This window comes from Alosa sapidissima, chromosome 17, assembly GCF_018492685.1.
Source record: "Alosa sapidissima isolate fAloSap1 chromosome 17, fAloSap1.pri, whole genome shotgun sequence".
Lineage (NCBI taxonomy): Eukaryota > Metazoa > Chordata > Actinopteri > Clupeiformes > Clupeidae > Alosa > Alosa sapidissima.
Genome location: NC_055973.1, coordinates 26719369 through 26738896, shown reverse-complemented (window position 1 = coordinate 26738896; position 19528 = coordinate 26719369). Strand labels below are relative to the sequence as shown.

Genomic DNA, 19528 nt, shown 5'->3' with positions numbered 1-19528 from the left:
CAAATAACATATTCTTATTATATTTCTTTGGATTGTTTTCAGTTGCACAACATGAAACACGTGGCTGAGTGGATTCAACTGTTTTGTTAATTGTGGTAAAGTTAAACGTGGATATGCTGTAGGCCCACTAATTTAGAAAAGAAAAACACTCACTAAACCGTGGGCGTGTATTTTGTGGGAATGGTTAAAGTTTATATTTGTATTGCATTATAAAGGCCTATTTCGTTTTGTTTGACGCAGAAAGTAATTTCAAGTACATCCGGGAGTTTGGAAACAGTTACCCTTTTGTGCGTCCCTCGCGCGTAAAGGATGCAGGTGGCCAAGGTTGCGCGCACGAGGTGGGTGGCCTATAGAGATAGTAGACAACGTTCCACAACAATCCATGACAGATGTGACAAAGGGTTGATAACAGATAACTATTCCTAATTTTTAAATATTTGAAGTGTAAACCATTCATTTGGTAAGTGGTCGAGTGTGATCTACCGCACGCACAGCATGTTACATAATATTATATGCCCATTTATTTAATTTCAATTTTATACTCATTCCATTAAAACAAAAATATTGTCCAAATACATTGTACTGAGACGTGCCTCACCACATGTGTTTACATTAGGGTAAAATGGCAGCTGCAAATTGAATGGAAGACATCTGGGAAGAAATACACATTAAACTCTGATTTAATAATGATAATAATCTGGCATCTCCACGTCTGTACTTTACAATCATAGTTATGAGACCATGAGGAATTGTGTGTGTTTGTATGTTTATATATATATATATATATATATATATATATATAATATATATAGACTGTGTTCACTAAAGCTTATACGTTTGGGTATTGCCTGTTACGTTCAAGACACAGACCTGAGCTAATATAATCAAATTTCTTTTCTGGTTCTTTGAAAGCTACAGTTGAAGTCTTATAGTGGGTGGCGCAATGAAATTGAAATGCAAACTACCATTCCCCTCGAATCAAGGGGGACTATCAGCACTCACAGTTCGCTGATCAAACTGGCCGCAAAATGCACTGTAAACACTCCATGCGTTAGCCAATGGCTGCGCTCCATTGGTGAGGGGAACAACCAATCATCGCACGATTTGCCAAAGGGAGTTAGGGGACACAGTTTTACCAGACAGCTCAACTTTGAGAAGTAACACGACAGCGAACTGACAAGTCTTGAAGAGCAGACAGTAACACGTCTCCAATCTGCTTGGACCACTAACCAGATGGAAAAATCCAAAAACTTTCGCATCGACGCGCTTTTGGCCGTCGATCCGCCGAAAGTGCAGACATCACCGCTAGCATTAGTGACCTCTATGTCCTCCTCCTCTCTCTCATCGTCCGGAAGCGTCAACGGTTCCGATCTGAACACCAGCACAGAGTCTCTGCGGACAGAGAGTCCCTCTCCTCCGAGGATTTCTTCTTGCGGGTTGATTCCAAAGCCGGGCTTTCTGAACTCTTCACACTCTAGCATGGTGGGACTTCACTCGCAGAGTAGCTCTATTCCCCCGCAGGCACTGTATGGGCACCCGATGTACTACTCTGCAGCGGCGCTGGGTCAGCATCCAGCCTTGTCCTACTCATACCCACATACCTCCCACCACCATCACCCTAACGACACCCTCAAACTCACTGCAGGCACGTTTCAGCTCGACCACTGGCTTCGAGTGTCTACAGCGGGCATGATGCTGCCGAAAATGCCCGATTTTAACGGTGAGTGTTTATGGTTATTCATGGTCGTGTTCGAAGCAGAAATTATGAAAGGGTGTAATGTAATGTTATGTAATTCATGTTTACGCACGTAAACCTGTAAGGCACTCCCTCTCATAGTGAAGGGAAACACGTTTTCTTCAGCTGTCAAATGTTAAACAATGCTCACACCAACACAGTGTGTCTTCAGTGCTGAAAGTATGCTTTAGCCTTGGTCATATCTGCTGAATGGCATTTAGTCTTGCTTCTAATGTTGCATGGAGTGGTTTCAGACATCACATTAATGACAAAGTAGTATATCTTTGCAGGACGTTTAACATATCGTTAGACTCCCTAAATCTGCTAAAACACTGCCAAGAAAAACAGGCGTTTCAGTTATGACAGAGAGGGGCAGCAGGGAATCGTTTTCTGATGGGAACTAAAATGGACAGATAATGGACAGAAGGAAAGTGGCGGAGGTGTGCGAAAACCACAACTCGCCAGCTGTTTGCTCTCCAGACACTGGCTTTCTGTTCCGCTTGGCTGAAACGAATTCGTTCAGAACGAGGTGGCAAACAGCAGTCCCTTTTTCTAAACATTAGAAATATAACCTCTGCACTCACAACAGGCCGTGGCAAATGGAGCATGTGTGTAACTTTGAGTAGCCCTGATGTAAAGGCTACATCATGATGGACCACCATGCTAGTCTGGCACTACATTGTATTGTTTAGTTTAAAATGTTTGTTGATATGTTAAAATGTAGGTATATATTCGTGTAAGTTCCCCAATATTGTAATTCAGTAGCCTAAGAATAAACTTCGAATATTTAGCTGACCAATGTAAACCAGAGTGTCTTTCAAGTAGGCCACGTGAAAACATTGCGTTCCATAATAAAATAGACTACTAACGCGATCATTTAACTCATGCAGTTTTTTGAAAACCGATGCCATTAAAAAAAAGGTACGCCTATTATTTGAATTCAGAGTTATATCACAGATATTTAGGCCACCCTTGTCTTTATTTCAAATTCATATTAATAACATACCTAACAACTGATTGCTTCTCTGTTCTTAGCCCAAGCACAGTCTAATTTGCTGGGAAAGTGCAGAAGACCAAGAACGGCGTTCACAAGCCAACAACTGCTGGAGTTGGAGCACCAGTTCAAACTGAATAAATACCTGTCTCGACCTAAGCGTTTTGAAGTGGCTACTTCTTTGATGCTGACAGAAACACAGGTAAAACGCCACGGTTACTACCACATTTAGGATGACATTGAAACCTTTCATGTTCTGGTAATATGATTAAGTAGTATATTAAATACTTCACACCCACTCACTGTCAAAGAATAGCAAACATCAAATCTTTGAGATTTTTAATGTAAGCCCATCTGTTTTTACAGGTAAAAATATGGTTCCAGAACAGACGTATGAAATGGAAGCGCAGTAAGAAGGCCAAGGAGCAGGCAGCGCAGGATGCCGAGAATAAGAAAAACACGAAGGGCGGTCAGGACAAATCCGACGGACTCGAGCAAACGGATTATCAAAAGGTTGGCACTAAAAGCAACAGAATAAGAGACTTCAGGGACAGTGACGAAGAGGAAGGGGATCATTTCCTCTACAACTCTTCAGACTGCTCGTCGGACGATGAGAGAGCCCAGGCCAGCGACGCCAGCCCACACCCGTGAGAGCCCATTGAGTAGACCATAGGAGTTTTAACTCTCATTCTTCATAAGGACAATGACATTGCATGTTTAAACAAGCTACAAACGCCACATTTAGAATTTACTGAGATACTCTGGAAAATGTTTTGAAAAGTGTCATGTGGCGTTCATCAACTGTGGTAGAAGTATGGCTTGTGCACTTTGCAGAGCCTGTCACCCTGTCGCTGTCGTGCAATAACATGTCAAACTGACACTGAGATGGTATGAAGGTACAACACATCATTGTTTGTACATAGCATGTGATCTTGTGTAAAATGTGTTAGCCTTAACAAAATATGAGTCATAAAATAGCAATCCAAGTAATAACAAATCTCCTCTGTACTGGGATGGTTAGCAATTCCGCCATATTTCACCACGATGAATATTGTCAGTAGTATGGGAGATGTTGACACTTGGTAACCACTGCGTCCTCGGATTAATTTTTGGAAATTGTGGTGTTTACATCCGTAATATCACCAACAGTTTACTGTGCAGAAAATGTAATGTGTTTATTTTTGTATAATGTATTTATAAAAATGACCATGCATGGTAAATTATTGTTCAGAGTTACCCATGATGGAGACAAATAAATTTGTTTTATAAAATGCTCAAACTTTTATTCTGTCATCGCCTGCACAAAATCTTCTGATAATTGAACTTAACAACAACGATAATTCAAATGAATAACTAATGTAGGAAACGTTGACTCATCGTGTAGCCTATGATGCATCACATGTGTAATTATGACTCCTGCGTGTGCACAGTGCTATGCTGTGTATTACAACGCAGCATAGAGTAGCCCTATGCCTTTTGCGCATATTTTGTGTTATTTTTGCAAAATAGGCCTACAATAACCGTTTCAAAAATGTAATCACAGATAAATGTGAGTAAATAATTAAGATGGTGTCATCACTTTGCCTGCATTTAAACGGTGTCAATGGATTGCTCGGGTCATGGGAACCGCTGTTTATAGCGTTGTCGAATCCGTGCAAATGTGAGCAGGGAGCAAACACAACTCCGCTGAGGACCAGCAGAAACATTTCACACGAGGACAGCAATGGGCTCGCATTAATAAACCTTGGATACAGTCTCATCAATCTTTGCCTGATGCATGCAGCCGCCGCAAGCATTTTTATTTGCTGCAAGTCACTGATCACAACACAAGACCTATTCGCTAAAGAACAACTGAATTAATTGTATCCTTCAAAATGTACATCGATTTTCACCAAGAAACACATACAAATATACCTTAAAATTATTTTGTAAATTAATAAAAAAGGGTAATAGTGAATGAAGATTTTAAAATGTATTGCAAATAAAGATGATATCATAGAGATGCATGGCTAAATAGGCTATCATTGTGCATTAGATCATGCCGCCTAAATGGCAGTGTTTAGTTAGCCTATGTTTTTGTCTACCTTTTAGACCTGAGTGGCTTAAAACTTGATCATAGTGGCAGTGACGTTCGATTAGGCCTATGCTAATAAATGCTGGAAAACGTATTACTTAACCAGGACGTGAAAAGATAATAATTAGGCTAAAGGCAGCATCGCTCTGAAACCGACACAAGCGTTCATTTTAATGGTCTCGGTGGCAATGTAATTGAGGTCAATTTAGCACAAAGTGCATTTCCGCCTTTATTAATATCGGTCAGCTTTATCTGGCCAATAAACGTAATGATCTATTTGTTCTTTGCCAAGAAGTACTCCTCCAGATCAATTAGAGCAAATTTAAATATAATCACCACCCCATCCCACTCAGCTTGGGGGCAAGGAGAACAATCCATTTGGTCAGTTTGGAATAGAGTAAAATGTCCGCTCTTATTTGCTTTTTATTTTTGTGATCCGTTTCAGTTGAGGCAGTCCCACTCCATTACTCTCCAGAGAGAAGTGCTTTCTAAGCCCATTTCCTGTGCGATTGCTTGGAATCTGAGGGGTGGTGTGGAAATGCATGTGCTTCCACAAAACTCTCTGAGGAGACAGACTGGAGTTCTGTTTATTCATGCTTATCTCCTTGCCCTCTTTAAGCTCTCCTGGAGTTTACATGTCCTGAGGTCATCTTTGGGTCATGACCTTTGAAATGGTTTCAATCTAATGGTACTTTTTGTATGAATGATTTTTATATTTAAAAAAGGCTTCATTGATTTGGCACTTCAATGTCCTGCAATAACTCAGAGTCATTTCCAGGCATTAATATACTTAAACAAACTAATGAGCCAATGATGGCAGTCCCTGGTGAAGTGTTCCCCTATTAGATACTAAGGTACAATGACAATCCCAAAGGCCTATCGATCCTTGGCAAGTCTGTGTTTTACCTTATATGCAAAGGAACTAGATGCTGCTTTAAACGTCGTTTTCCTCAGGGATGGTTTGCCCAGGTGTGGGAAGCACAAAGAGAGTCCATGGCGTTATCAGCTACCTCCCAGGTATGTCCCAGTCTCAGGACAGGTCTGATCACAGGGTGAGACAGAGGTGAGAGGGTGTGATCATTGACGGGGAGAGGAACAGGAAAGACATCGGCTGTTACAGACAGACCAAATATAAGAGGACCTCCATGCTTTCGTGTACCTTCCATATCTAAAACCTGTAACATACATTTCATTATTAACCATCCCAAATGGCTATGATCAGATAAAGTCCATGCAACAGACATCTGTGTGAAATCTCCACCCTGAGCACAGAAGTTTGTTTCTTTATCCGTCCCGACTGAGCCTCATTTCCATGTTGGGCTGATTCGAGTCGTTTCACTCTGAGCCGTTATCAGGTCTGGGCGGCGTCTGCTTCCCATTAAAGGGTGACTGGGGGGTCAATATCAGTACTAGCCTGAGGTGACTACACACACCCAGGTAGAGCACACACTTCCAGACAATAGCTACAGCACATTCAAGTTCCCATTCACCTGTGTGTATTTGTTGGCCGATACTCTCGTGTGGAGGGTTGCTCCTCCCTCACACATGCTGACAATGCTGGCTTTGTGGCTGTCAAAGGCCACAGATGTGGGAGCTACATGGGCCTTGCTACTGTGTGTGGGAAAATGCTGGGCCTTCATCTGACCTCTGGGGGTTATTTTGTGACTGGTCAGTTGGCCGTGTCCAGCGGTACTACAACTTGCTTTTATAGCTTGAGATTGTGTAATCGTTGTGTCATAGGTGGCGATTTTCTTTGGAGATGTTATAGAGAAGTTATTTTCTAGTGATGCCACTGGTCATCTGATTCCATATGTTTGAAATCATATAATTTACAGTTGATGAATGATGGATGAATTCAAAATGACCAACAGTGTCTACATTTGGTCATTTAAAATGACTAATGGTGACTACAATAGGCCTAGTTTTAGTGTATTACTTTTACGTGTATTACTTTTACTTAATACATGTTAAAAGAATAGCCACTCTTTAACACGTTTCCATATGACATTAAGGTGTGTGTAACATATGAAATGTGTTTGGGGCAGACATAGGCCCAGTGGAATAAGTGCAGGGCAATGGCAGTCTGTGCGTGAAGGGGAGCCATTCAACGTTCACTGTGGTCAACCAATGAACCATCTCTGGGTCAACCATGTGTTAATTCACATCCATATTTCCTGTCATGACGTGTTGTAATTCTCACCTGATTAATTGGGAGGTAGATATGTAGCAGAGAATGCAGCAACTAATCGCGTCACTGACAGCGCGCTGAGAACAGTCAAGGCAAGTTAGGCAACAATTCGACTCACTTGGCGGACCTCAGGTCGTCTTCGCTGTGACCCTGTTGTTCGTGGCTAACCTTCTGACCATTCCGTGACTCAGATTGATATCAACTGCGGCAATGTTGCTAATTAATAATTGCGGGCATCGAATGTAACGGCAATACTCTAGTATGCTACGAATGGCCGCAGAGTTGGTGGTGTCGGGGCAACGCACTCCACCTCTAAACGCGGAATCAAAACACCGTAATTCATTTCACAGCGATGGCGCATGTCTACCATCCATGTTTGCGTCTCCTATCTAACTGTGTCAATAAGATTATGAACAAAGGGTAAAAAAGTTGACTAAATACACACACGTCTGGTAAATGGGAGCTCACACACATGAGAAAGGTCAATGCCTGTCCAAGAGTTATGTTTACAAAACCTATGGCAATTGGCTGTGATGTATGGCGCAGCTGCCAATAGACTACTGTGGCAGAGGGGAAAGCTAGGGCAGAGCACAATGAGTCTCACTGTGCTTGAGGGAGAGCCATTCACACCTGAATGGTAGGGATGAGAGCAGTTCTTTTAACTTCTATCTAGCAATGGAACACTTTCTGAAATCCTCACTAAGAACCACAGAATAAGATGTAGCCTGCAAATAGGCATCTGCTTTTAAAAGGAAAGTATAATGGACTATCTGAACCTTGGGACCAGAACATGAAAGGATGTACTTCAATCCTGAGCAATGAAGCAAATAAATAAGTAAAAAAGTATAAAGATAAATCATTTTTAACTAATCAACCAAACCCACAATAGGCATACGTACGTACGTACATCATTTGGGGGCATTAAGCCAATGAAAAACACATTGCTGTGTAAGTCAGTCGACAGGTCTGAGTTAAAAGGAACATTTTAGCCCAAATAAAATGAACACATTCCTTCAATAAATGTCTGGTGCACCAGTCACATTTCATTCCGTTTTTGTGTTTCCACATGCTGTTATCATAGCGATTCATACAGAATGGTATTATGATAAATCTATAAAACAGTATACACAAGGCCGCTCACTACATAGGCATGTTTATATTAGACCTGAATACACTCAGAGGTATGAGGTTATGAGAGATAAGCTAGCTTCCTTTTCTTATTATCACTGTTGAGCATATAAAACAAACGCAAAAAGAGGTATAAATTGCATACCAGACATGTCTTACGGCGGCTGGTTGTATTGAAAGCACTTATAAAATCAATGTGGGTTCCGTTCGTGCTGAAGTACCTTTAAGGCCTTAATCTTGTAGCTGTTCTCCAGTGGCCTCTATAGGCCACTCTCCAGAATCTAAAAGGGCACTGATACTGAAGGACATATTACCATCTGTAAACCTAGATACATTCCTACATGCATATGGAATGTATTTCTTTCTTTGTTTAACATTTATCAAATAGTCCTAAGGCCATAAGACATGATGTGTACCCTTGGCCAAGAAATATTTCCAGACTTTTAATCAAAATGACAGGTATTTTATCAGTTATTTCTATTTGTATCATGGCATCACTGTGTGATATACCACTGACTTACTGAGGAGTTTCACAGCAATGAATGTATGCACAACAATGTAATAAAAAATATTTTCAAATATTAATACATTTTTTGCATTTTAAAATAATTATTGAAAAACATACTTCCAGAAGGCCACATCTAACAGGGGTCAATATTGTAAAGGGGTCAATATCTGGACTAAGAAAATCAATGCATTTCCTTATAAAACTAAAGGAATAAACTACATGTCTGTAAAAGGAATATACTACATGTCAGATGACAGTTGACATGCATTATACAATGTGACAAGATACGTCCCTTACCGTAAATTAAACGGCAAAAACTGAATAAAATGTCCATTATTTACACTCCTCATTTCCCCCCATTGTAAAAAGAGCCATTAGAACTGTTTTCTAAAGTGTCTAAACAGGTTGTTTGGATAAACAGTTGTCTTTGTTCATATGTCCTGGATGGATGGATGAAAGACAGCCTGAACAGGGTCTCTTTCTTTAGTTCTTCTGAGAGTCTCTGTGTCTGTGGGTGCCTGGGTGGGTGTGACATGTTTTACAGTTTGAGTTTGGCCTCTCTGGCCTCCATGGCCTTGGTGGCCACTTCTGCTCGCTCGGTCAGGAGTTTGGCTTGCTCAGCATTCCCCAGCGACCGGGCATTCTTCAGTAGGAAGTGACTGATGAAAAGCTTCAAGCCCTCCCGTAGCATTCCAAGCTTGGGAATTCCCGAGATCCTGGAGAGACAAAAAAAACAATGAGGGAACTGATTCTATGGCCAAGTGTACAAGCTGCAATGCCTGGGATGATTAGCACTGTGTTGACAGTTAGTTTTGCAGCCCATGCACTGGTTAAACCTGCCAATACTGGAGGTAATCTAATTTGTTTGAAGTTTGAGCACACGAGTATGATGGTATTTTTGGTAAAGCAAGGACTTGAAAACATGAAAAAAAAAATCCATGACTAACATAAAATAGAAATAGTAGATGTAGAAGCAAATTCACAAAGATCAATACCTTCCAAATATGTTCCTCAGATCCTCTGGTTCCGTCTCCTTTAGGAGTTTAGTGAGAACCTGACGCAAGAACTTCACCTTTGGCTTGTCTAGTTCCCCAAACTCAATTGCCTGTAAAATAGAAAAAAGAAAGGACATAGTTAGGCTGAGCTCGAGATGTCAGATTCACTGCTGAGGTAAGCCATTTACACATCAAAGCACATTTTGTAAACTAATAGAGAAAAAACAAAGAATCATGGCAACTTTGAAATAGTTTTGACAGATAGAGGAAGGGAGAGAGGAAGCTTGAGTGAAAGAGGATGGGAGAGGTGTACACAGGACAATATCAGTGATCCAACATAGTAATTGGTAAAACCTCATCTATAAAATCTTTGTAAGCCTCAGGTACATGTCTTAGACAGGCATCTTACAGGACCATAAACCTATGCAAGAACAGTAACTGACTGCACACTCAGTAAAAACCTCATCATAGCCATATGCACGCACATGCACAAGCACCACACACATGCACACACAACCACTCATTAAAGTGTGTTAGGGCTGCACCTTGAGTATGGAGATAGAGAGACTCTTCTTCTGCAGGAAATGAGTGACCAGCTGGACTATGTTACTGAAGGTGGTGCTGGAGAGGCTGCCCAGCTCCTTGAACTTGTCCCATAGACTGAACTGGAAGGTCATCTGGAAAGGACACTCATGAATTAGAACATTAGAGCAGTGGTTCTTAAACTTTTTGTCTGGCAACCCCCCAAAAAACATGGGCCAAGTTTCGCGACCCCCTTTTCTCTAACCGGCAGAGTTTGGTTTCGAAATGTTGTGAGATGGGCATCAAAGGCATTATGTCAATGGCAGCCTCTGACTAAAAACCTTTACGAAAATGTCTTTAATCCAGACTGCAAATCATTTCGTGACCCCTCCAATATTTTTGGCGACCCCCAGTTTGAGAACCACTGCATTAGAGCACTCATATTCTATAAAGTTATCAGCTTAGCCACATCCACTTCACTGCTTTGGCTAAGGGCTTGCAATATTTGCCATCAGAGGATGGCCTGTAATGGCCATCATCATCTTATCTAAATTAACACCTTGAGATAAGAACTCACAGTTGGTTTCTTTCACACTGTGAGAAACAAGGATCATTTATAATAGGTGTCATTACCAGAAACTGTTTTACAACTGGAAGCACCTTCATCTCATTTTGGTCGGGAAAAGCAAACTTCCCTCACTTCCGCCAGTAATACAGGGACGCCTTTTAGAAGCAGTCAGTGGAGGACAACGCTTATCAGAGATCACAGTGGAGGTGGGAAAAGAATAAGGTGGGGGGTGTTGTTGCCTTTGTTGGGGTGGTGTAAAGAATACACAAAATGAAAACAGGGGACACAGAGAGACACAGACAGAGAGAGAGAGAGAGAGAGAGAGAGAGAGAGAGAGAGAGAGAGAGAGAGAGAGAGAGAGAGAGAGAGAAAGAGAGAGACTGACTCACACACACTCACACAGACCCTTTATGTAGGCTGGGAACGGCCCTGTTTCAGTTTATTTTTGATATGTCAACTCTCTCAGCTCAACAATTCTAAAGAGCTGGTACTGGGACACAATATGAAAGTAATGCTGTTTTTGGCACACAGGACACAGATACCATTTGCCATTTTTATATCTTAATATATTCTTTAATCTTTTAAGTCTTAAATTTTAACCATCAAAATGAGTCATACAACTAGCCCTTTAGGTAGACCCTGATTCATCTGCAACTTTTCTTGCTGATTGATCAAATTGACAAATGAAGGTATAGTATTAAGACAGAGATTGACAGTGATGGGATAAATCTGCCATTGAGGGGCAGCAAGTGTGACACGGCAGTTGTAAGCCAAGCTCTGCGTACCTGAAACCGGCGGTCGTGAGAACAGAACTTCTCTCCCAGAACGGCATAAAACCCATTAAAGGTCTTCTCCTGGAGACAGCAGTCCATGAGGACGTGCACGATCTCCCTCTCCTGCTGGTCCTTCAGCCCAAGTCTGAGTAAGAGAGAAAACGAGCACATGGACTCATACCAACCACTTCAGATGAAGTTAGAGCCACAATATTTTTTTGTGGCATATTTTGTGACCTTTTTTTCACAAAACATTGCACTCAAAAAGGCTTAGTTCGTTATGTTAGTTAAGCTAAGAGCTTAATTCATGACCACTTCAGACATTCCACTAGATTTCAAAATGTAAGGAAGACAACACAAAACAGCTTACCTTAAAAGTTTCTCAAATGCATCCAGGTAATCTTCGCTGGTCATGATGACACAGAAGATATTCCTCCTGATGTCAGTGTTCATTCTCTGTTTCCGAGCCAACTCCAGGACCTTAGTGCTAAACTGGAGGCAGAGGATAAAATACTGGATTGTGTTCAAGGTAAAACTAAGCCTGCTGTATCTGACCCCCTTTTAGAGAAATTACAGGCAGTAGCCTACATGTTGAGTTGCCAATCAAGCCATACAAAGCAGTATTGCCATAATGTAGGGAACACAATTGCTTTGTGTGTTACATCCGGATGAGACACCATGCATTTCATATCACTATAGCTGGAATTCATACAGCAATGAACACTACATTGTTTTAACCAGTGAATCAAGTTGTATCCTTCTTTTACTAAGAAACACTGAAACTATAGTATATAGAACGCTGAAAGTAGATTTGAAATATATCAGCGAACATAACAAAAAAACAGCCTACCTGTACTAACCTCCCAGTAACATATTGCCTAGAACTTCATTAAGGTGAAACCTACTCTGAACAATACATGAATATTTGAATACAAAAACACTATTTTGGTTTATGTATCTTTCTACTTCTCAATTCACGGAGAATATACCTGTCCTGCCGAGGTGGGCTGCTGTGATGTCTTGCTACTTTGGTCACCAATCATGGGCGCCCCACTCCATGATGAACCAACAATCCACCAACGTCCCACTTGATCGGCTTCCAGAAGATTCTCGAGAGAGACCCTCAGCTTCACATCACTGCCTGATGCAGTGCGATGGATCTGCACAGAGGAATGGCTACCGTTAATAAATCACATTAGTTAGGTAATGACGGGTCAGTCTTGGCAACAGGCAACGTGTAAAAACCATAAGAGAGTTCTATAAAAAAGGAAATTAAAGCTATTACCAGTAGTAGTAATTGCAAGAGAACCATCATGGATGTCCGCACATCCATAACAAACTTAACACAGAGTGAATCGATCCAATAGCAATAATTTGTAAAGATAATGCAAACACTGAAAAACATGATCACACAGATACTTATGCATTCACAAACAAGTTTCCCTCATATCTATCATAGTGCTGGTATTGAGAGGGAAAGCATCAATACATCACATCAACCTTTCTGGTTGGACTTTTTATTGGCTGCACTGTAGGTGAATCAATTAGAAATTCATTAAACTGGCTGACTGGCAGCATTATTGTAGCTTCGACATTTGTTGGTGGCTCTTGGGCTGTCTAAGGAAAGACACGGTGAAAGTGGAATCACACTGCCCTCTAGTGCTCAAAAAGCCCACAGTCTACTACACTCCACAGTTTAAAATGGCCTATTTGACTATGATGATAACTATTACCATAATCAATACAGTAATCAAACACAGCTTTCACGCACCAGTGTCCTCTGGAGTTTCCTCAGTTTATCTACAAGCTCTGGGTCGTAGCCTGGAATCTTCCTCATGTCATTGTTCTTCAGGGCCATCATGGTCTCCAGCATGAAACGCACCTAGATGTGCAAAGAAAGCGCCCAAATCAGCAATGAGTGCATGAGGAAAACTGGACATAAAGAACAAAAATACATTTTATCACAACTAGTCGGCAGTGGTTCTTTTTCACACATTTCATCAACCTAGTTTAAGTGGCGAATCGTCTTAAGGGAAGAAACCATACATCAGATGGCCTGTGCTGATTATATGATTTTAGCCGATTTTGCCATGATTTTGTCGTAACCAACACATTTCCAGTGCAGTGCTCGAATATGAAAGGTCGGGAACCACCCAGACAACCAGACAATGTATTGTCTGCGAAATTCCACTCCATGACCAAAACTCTAGCATATCAAGACTCTTTGGGGATTCTCCTACGACTCCAGTGTTTTGTGTAATCGGCACAGGCAATAATTTGTCACAAACCCACTCAACAACCAAATCAAGGTTTAACGATAATGTATCACAGTATGTGTAGTAAACAAATAAACGACAATATCACACATCGATTCATGCTCTGCATTAAAATCTTTTTCCAAGCAAAGAGCCTCTGTTGCAATCTTTATTACCCGTGTCTGATCTTTGAACTTGGCCCCTGCATCGCTGGCCTTGTGCTGGGCCTCTGTGATTAGCTCCTTCAGGGCCAAAGGGTCATCTTTCCTGAGAGCAAAGCCCACCGTCTTCAAAAGGAAGAGTGCTAGCTCAATGTCCTTCTCTGAGAAGGCCCCAACCAGCTTCCTGAGAATGTCGAAGATAAGGAGGGAGTGCACCACTTGGAAGTTGTAGAGGTGAGCCACCATTGCCACCAGGTTGTCACACTCCTTGCCCTCTCTGGGCAGCTTGTAGAGTTCAATGAACTTGCGGACCACCGTCTCCAGGAACTGTGCCCCTACCTATGAAATAAATAAATATCCATTCCTTGAATGTGTTTACATTGTTACTGCATATTGAGCATTGTATAATACTTTTAAAATGAATAATTAAACCTATTATTATAACTATTTAAAACATAGGCTTCTTGGAACAAAACTTACTTCCAGGCCCACTGTGTAATGTAACACACTGACCAGTAGAATGTGTTCCATGAGAAGCCTGTTGAGTATTAAAGAGAGCATTTCTTTACCAGCTGTTACATTTTAAAACACTTCTTTCTGTCTGTCCTCATTTACCCTCTACTGACAGACATATTCCCCTATAAAGACGCAGTCCCCATTGTCCCCTATAGAGACAAGGCCAAGTGTCCACTGACTGGCCTCCCAAACAGACACAGACTTCAACGAGTACTTTTCAGCAGATAACTGTTCAAATGTGTTCAAATTCTATGTGCAGTCACCATATCCGGTGAACACATAAGCATATTGTGTATGTGTGATCAGATGAGCATCATGGCAAAACACATCAAATGGCGAAGACGAGCATTACAGTTTTTGCCCATTGCTTACACACAGAAAAGGAAAGCTTAGACTAAAGCTTCAATACCTTAACTTCTTGTAGTATACCTTAAACACTGTGTAACCATAGCTTAAACACATTTTCTGCTTTGCTCATTGCTTGCAATTCTGCAACACATTTATTGTGAAAACTACACACGGTTTCTTACATTAGACACTTTGTTCAAAAATGACATTTCCTGTTATCATTGGGAAAACACTTCCATTGAAAATGCATGCATATCTTAGCCTGGGTGTTCCCATACTGCCTTGCGCGCGATTTGATTCACGCTGCTAAGGCAGCCTGGAGACCATGGAGCAAATTTTCGCCTGAGATAGGGAACCAATCACAGAACAGGTGGGAAAGCAAGACGATGATGAGCTATGCACAGACGCATTTGATAGACATCCGTGGCACCCAATAAACGGATCTGGGCATTTTTTTCAAATACGAGAAAATGAACGTTTGGTTCCCAGACCACGTCTCATTGAGAAGTGGTGGCGCTAGCCAGGCTAAGCATATCTAGTAATTGGTAATACCCACACACATACCTGAAAACACTTACAGAGAAAACTGATCAATCAGTCTGAGGCTTAGCACTACAAATAGACTTCAGGTAAGTTATTGAGTACCTGTTCAAGTGTGTACTTTTACATTGAGTACCCGTGTACAGTTCTGTATTTGCCCTTTACTCCCCATTTCTAAACCCAATTGAAGAATTATTTTCAGTGTGCCAGTGAAAAGTATATGACCACCAACAACATACCTGCATGCCACTTTTGCAAGCAATGGAAGGGGCATGCAGACATTGAGGTGGGATCAGTTCAAGGGTGGATATGGCACGCAAGGTTATATTTTCCCCGTTGCTTAGCCTGAGAGGACATCACCTGCGATGTCGACGAGGACTTTCACACACAAAGAAAAAAAAATATGTTGGGTTTTTTCACTAGCTAATTCTCCAGTATTTCTTTTTAATTTTGTTTTGTTGCTAAATTTTTGATTTGAACATTCACTTACAATATTGCATTGATAACTGTGATTCTATTTTTCTTTATTTCTGTAAGAATGTTTGTTTTTTTGTAAAAACCTTTGTTAAAACAAATGTTTCACAGAAGACTGAGTCTGACAAAATAACAATAAAAATGGAAACACAAAGACTGCAGTGTGTTATATAAAACATCAGTGTGTATGGTTCTGTTGCAATTACATTTTTAGAATGGATTGTGGGTTTTTGATTGCAGTGTTGATTGCAGTGTTTCATTTTGGCATGTGCGTTGTTTATCTCCAAGTGCTATGTCTAAAGCTGTGTGTAGAGAGTTTTGACATAATGTGCCAAATTCTGCAAAAAGTGTGTAAGCAATAGGCAAAACCTGTAAAAATGTTTAGCCATTAAAATGAACTACTAGGCAAAGACTTATCTGCAACACAATGCCAAAGATTGGAAATGAAGCCAAAAACTGTTCATTACATTTGTGAGTAAAATAAAAACACAAAACGAACCTCTATGGAGTGGGATGATTATACTATACCCATATACTTAAACAATAAGTTCCGAGAGGCCGTTCTATATTGTGAATATAGCACAGCTGAGGGGTGATGTTAGGCACAAAGTGAGCGAAGCGAAGCGGAGTGCCGTTAAACAACCCTCAGCTGTGCTATATTCACAATTTAAAACGGCCTCAAGGGGCTTATTGCTTTTATAAAACGGCTACCACATGTAGGACATTGATACATAAAATTGATACAAAATAAACAAATAATCATGAAATTTAAAAGCTATGTCATCTGCAAATGTCCATTCTTCGGCAGAGTCCACATAGAATAGTTCCACCGCTAGTAGTTTCTTATCGGAATTGTTGCTCAGCAACTTTGAATTGTAACCGATATGCATTGTAAGCGCATTAATATAGAACGAAATGCGGTCTCAGCCGTGCTATATCAGGAAAATATACAATGACATCGAATGCGATTCAACCAATCATAATCAAGGACCGGAACTATCCGTTTTATAATGTAACTTATGTATGTGGTAAGGAGGAGTGTTTTCCCCCAAAAGTGCCTTTCATGGACAAATACAAGTAAATCTATCTGGGCCAAATATCCATAAACTCTTCATCATAAAAAAAAACAGACTAAATATATGTAATTTGCATTTGAATGCAAAGATCCACGGTCCTCCTTCCTGACTCCAACTATCTCACTTTCATTCACATTCAGCAAAGTAAACCTACATCCTGATTCCTGCACCTGCATCCCTGTAGCAATGCCATTGGTGATCGCCTGAGCCTAATTCTGAGTTCCAACTCCACAAGGCTATTTGATAACAGAAAGAGAAAACAGATCAAAACCCACAGCTTTAAAATCAATACCTGTCGGGCATGAGGGAGGGAGAGACGCAGGCGGCCAGCAGAATATCAGTCAGGGTGTCGTTCATGTCCTTCCTGCTGCTGCTCATGTAGAGCTCCTCCAGTTGTCCACTGATAGATGCCAGGTTGGCCTCACTCAGTCTACCAATTGCAACAGAGATATCGCATTGTCACTAAAGTACTATGCCTGGGCTACAAGACTATACAAATCACTTACATCTGCTCTCCTGCTAAACCCACTTATAATGCTGTACATATCACAGTCAGATTTATCTAGTATATTTTAAATATTTCTTATGTTTTATGTACTGTGCGCTTTTGTACATAAATTATGCACATTGGAGTAAGGCGACTAAACACTTCACTACAATTTACTTTGCATAATTGTATGTGACAAAACACAACATCGATTTGAAAGTATTAAGTTAATGCAAAAAGATATTTCTGCAATGTAATCACACAATATAATGTGTCGAGTCATTCAAGTCAAGGGGAAAAAAGGAATACGAGTTCTTTAATAGATTTTAAAATTCTGAGATATGGGGCATATTTTAGGGTTCAAAGAACAGATTCAAGCCATTCTTTCTAAGGACATAGAGAAAATTGAGAGTGATGTGGCAGAACAGTAGTAGCTCCATACTCCTTTGCATACCTGTTTACCAGTCCTTTGACAGTCTTCTTGAGTTTCTCCAGCTCCGCTTTGCGCTTACTGTCCATAGACCCTCGTAGTTGAGGGGGGATGTACTTTCCTGATGGCAGAGTGGCCTTCGCAAACAAAAGTTTCATTATAATAACTTACAAAATGTAAATACTGACAAAGTGGGAAATAATTAGAAGGACTTACAACTTTGCTACTTTCTTCAGATGTACTCTGTTCCTCTGAATTGAGGTTTTCTTCAACATCTCCATCATCTTCTTTAGTGTCATCTGGATCGTCCTCCTCCATCTCTTCATTTTCCTCCTCCTCATCTTCTTCTTCATCTTCCTCTTCAATGGTATCCATCCTTTCTACTTCACCCTCTTGTTCATCATCATCCTCTTCATTCTCATCCTCATCATCCTCTTCATTCTCATCCTCATCATCCTCTTCATTCTCATCCTCATCATCCTCTTCATTCTCATCCTCATCATCCTCTTCATTCTCATCTTCATCATCCTGAAGGGCATCTTCTAAACTGTCACCATCATCCTCATCTCCTGACATTTCTGATTCACTGTCCTCTGGGTTCTCCAAGTCACCTTTTGCTTTGGCAACAGCAGTTTCATCATCACTGTCGTCAATTCCCCCAGCACCTGAATCCAAAACCCCTAAAATGTAACCAAGCCCATCTTCAGCAAAAGACTGAGGAAGAGTCTGTTTATTCCTTCTCCTGTTGAGTCCAAGAAGCTTCTCCAGTTTCTTAATTTCTCTGTCTTCTTCGACGTTGGCATCTATTAAAGCCTGTTTATTCCTTTCGTTTAGCTTAAACTCGTATTGTTTCCTTTCCTGGGCCAGTATGTCCTTTGAGTCCACGTGTGGTTTTTCAGTTTTATTGTCTGATTGGTTTTTACCAGCATTTCGAGAGAGCTTGGTGTTTTCAGTGGCTTTCGTGGCGTCGACTTTTAAACTTTTGTCTTGTTTCTTTTCCGATTTCAGTGTATTACTTTTGGCCGGTTGCACCTTAGTGCTATCCGTAGACAGCGCATTTCTCATATGACTGTCTCTCATTTTAGCTTTCTTCATTTTACGTTTCTCCTTACGCATCTCTTTTCGACTTTTCTTCATGACACATTTATACCTTTGGTCATTATCTGTACCCGTTACACCCCCTTTACTCTCAACATAATCTTTAACTGATGTCATGTACCGCTGTAGTTTATCGTCAGAATTAAACTTACCTCCCTTCCTTTTGCCTTGTCTTGCCTTTGGTTTCATGTTTACGATAGCTATGTAAGGTAGCCTAGCTAACTAGTTGAGAAGTGTCCCCCTCTTCGAAATGCAATTTAACAGATGATGTTGTAGTTCAATTAATGTATTTCTGAGTCAGAATAACATACGTATCTCATGAAAACAGCTTAAAGGCCACCACAACGCCAGTTATTGGCAAATACAACAATCGCTGTGAGATAATTTATAAGACATGTGTGACAGTAAGGAGGCCGCCATCACTGGACCACTTCAATTGAAGTCAACGACATTAACCTCTCATGTTATTTCCGGATATCAAGCATACACATCTTCAGAGCAATCACCGTCAACCAATATATGCACAATGTAAGCTTAAATGTGTACACTCGAATTTTACACTTGACAAAATATTCCAAACATTTTTTTTTTACTTTTGGGCACAAGTTAATTAAACGGATTTTATAGAGTAAAACGGAGACAATTCCGGTTCTTAATG

General features: G+C 40.7%; 2 protein-coding genes across 2 annotated transcripts; one reads left to right on the top strand and one right to left on the bottom strand.

The window, feature by feature from the left end:
- The first annotated feature begins 1131 nt into the window (after window positions 1–1131).
- Window positions 1132–3946, top strand: mnx1 (motor neuron and pancreas homeobox 1). Its single transcript, XM_042067986.1, has 3 exons — window positions 1132–1720; window positions 2771–2931; window positions 3096–3946. Exons 1-3 carry the CDS (start codon window positions 1234–1236, stop codon window positions 3378–3380), a joined length of 933 nt encoding a protein of 310 aa, XP_041923920.1. The 5' UTR covers window positions 1132–1233; the 3' UTR covers window positions 3381–3946.
- A 4714-nt stretch (window positions 3947–8660) lies between these two features.
- Window positions 8661–19326, bottom strand: nom1 (nucleolar protein with MIF4G domain 1). The gene is made up of 13 exons (XM_042067294.1): window positions 18289–19326; window positions 17989–18207; window positions 17797–17909; window positions 17148–17285; window positions 14382–14439; window positions 13917–14240; window positions 13257–13367; window positions 12475–12645; window positions 11856–11977; window positions 11498–11630; window positions 10168–10299; window positions 9623–9732; window positions 8661–9343 (listed from the first exon to the last, which is right to left on the bottom strand). Exons 1-13 carry the CDS (start codon window positions 19057–19059, stop codon window positions 9166–9168), a joined length of 2580 nt encoding a protein of 859 aa, XP_041923228.1. The 5' UTR covers window positions 19060–19326; the 3' UTR covers window positions 8661–9165.
- Between the last annotated feature and the right edge of the window lie 202 nt (window positions 19327–19528).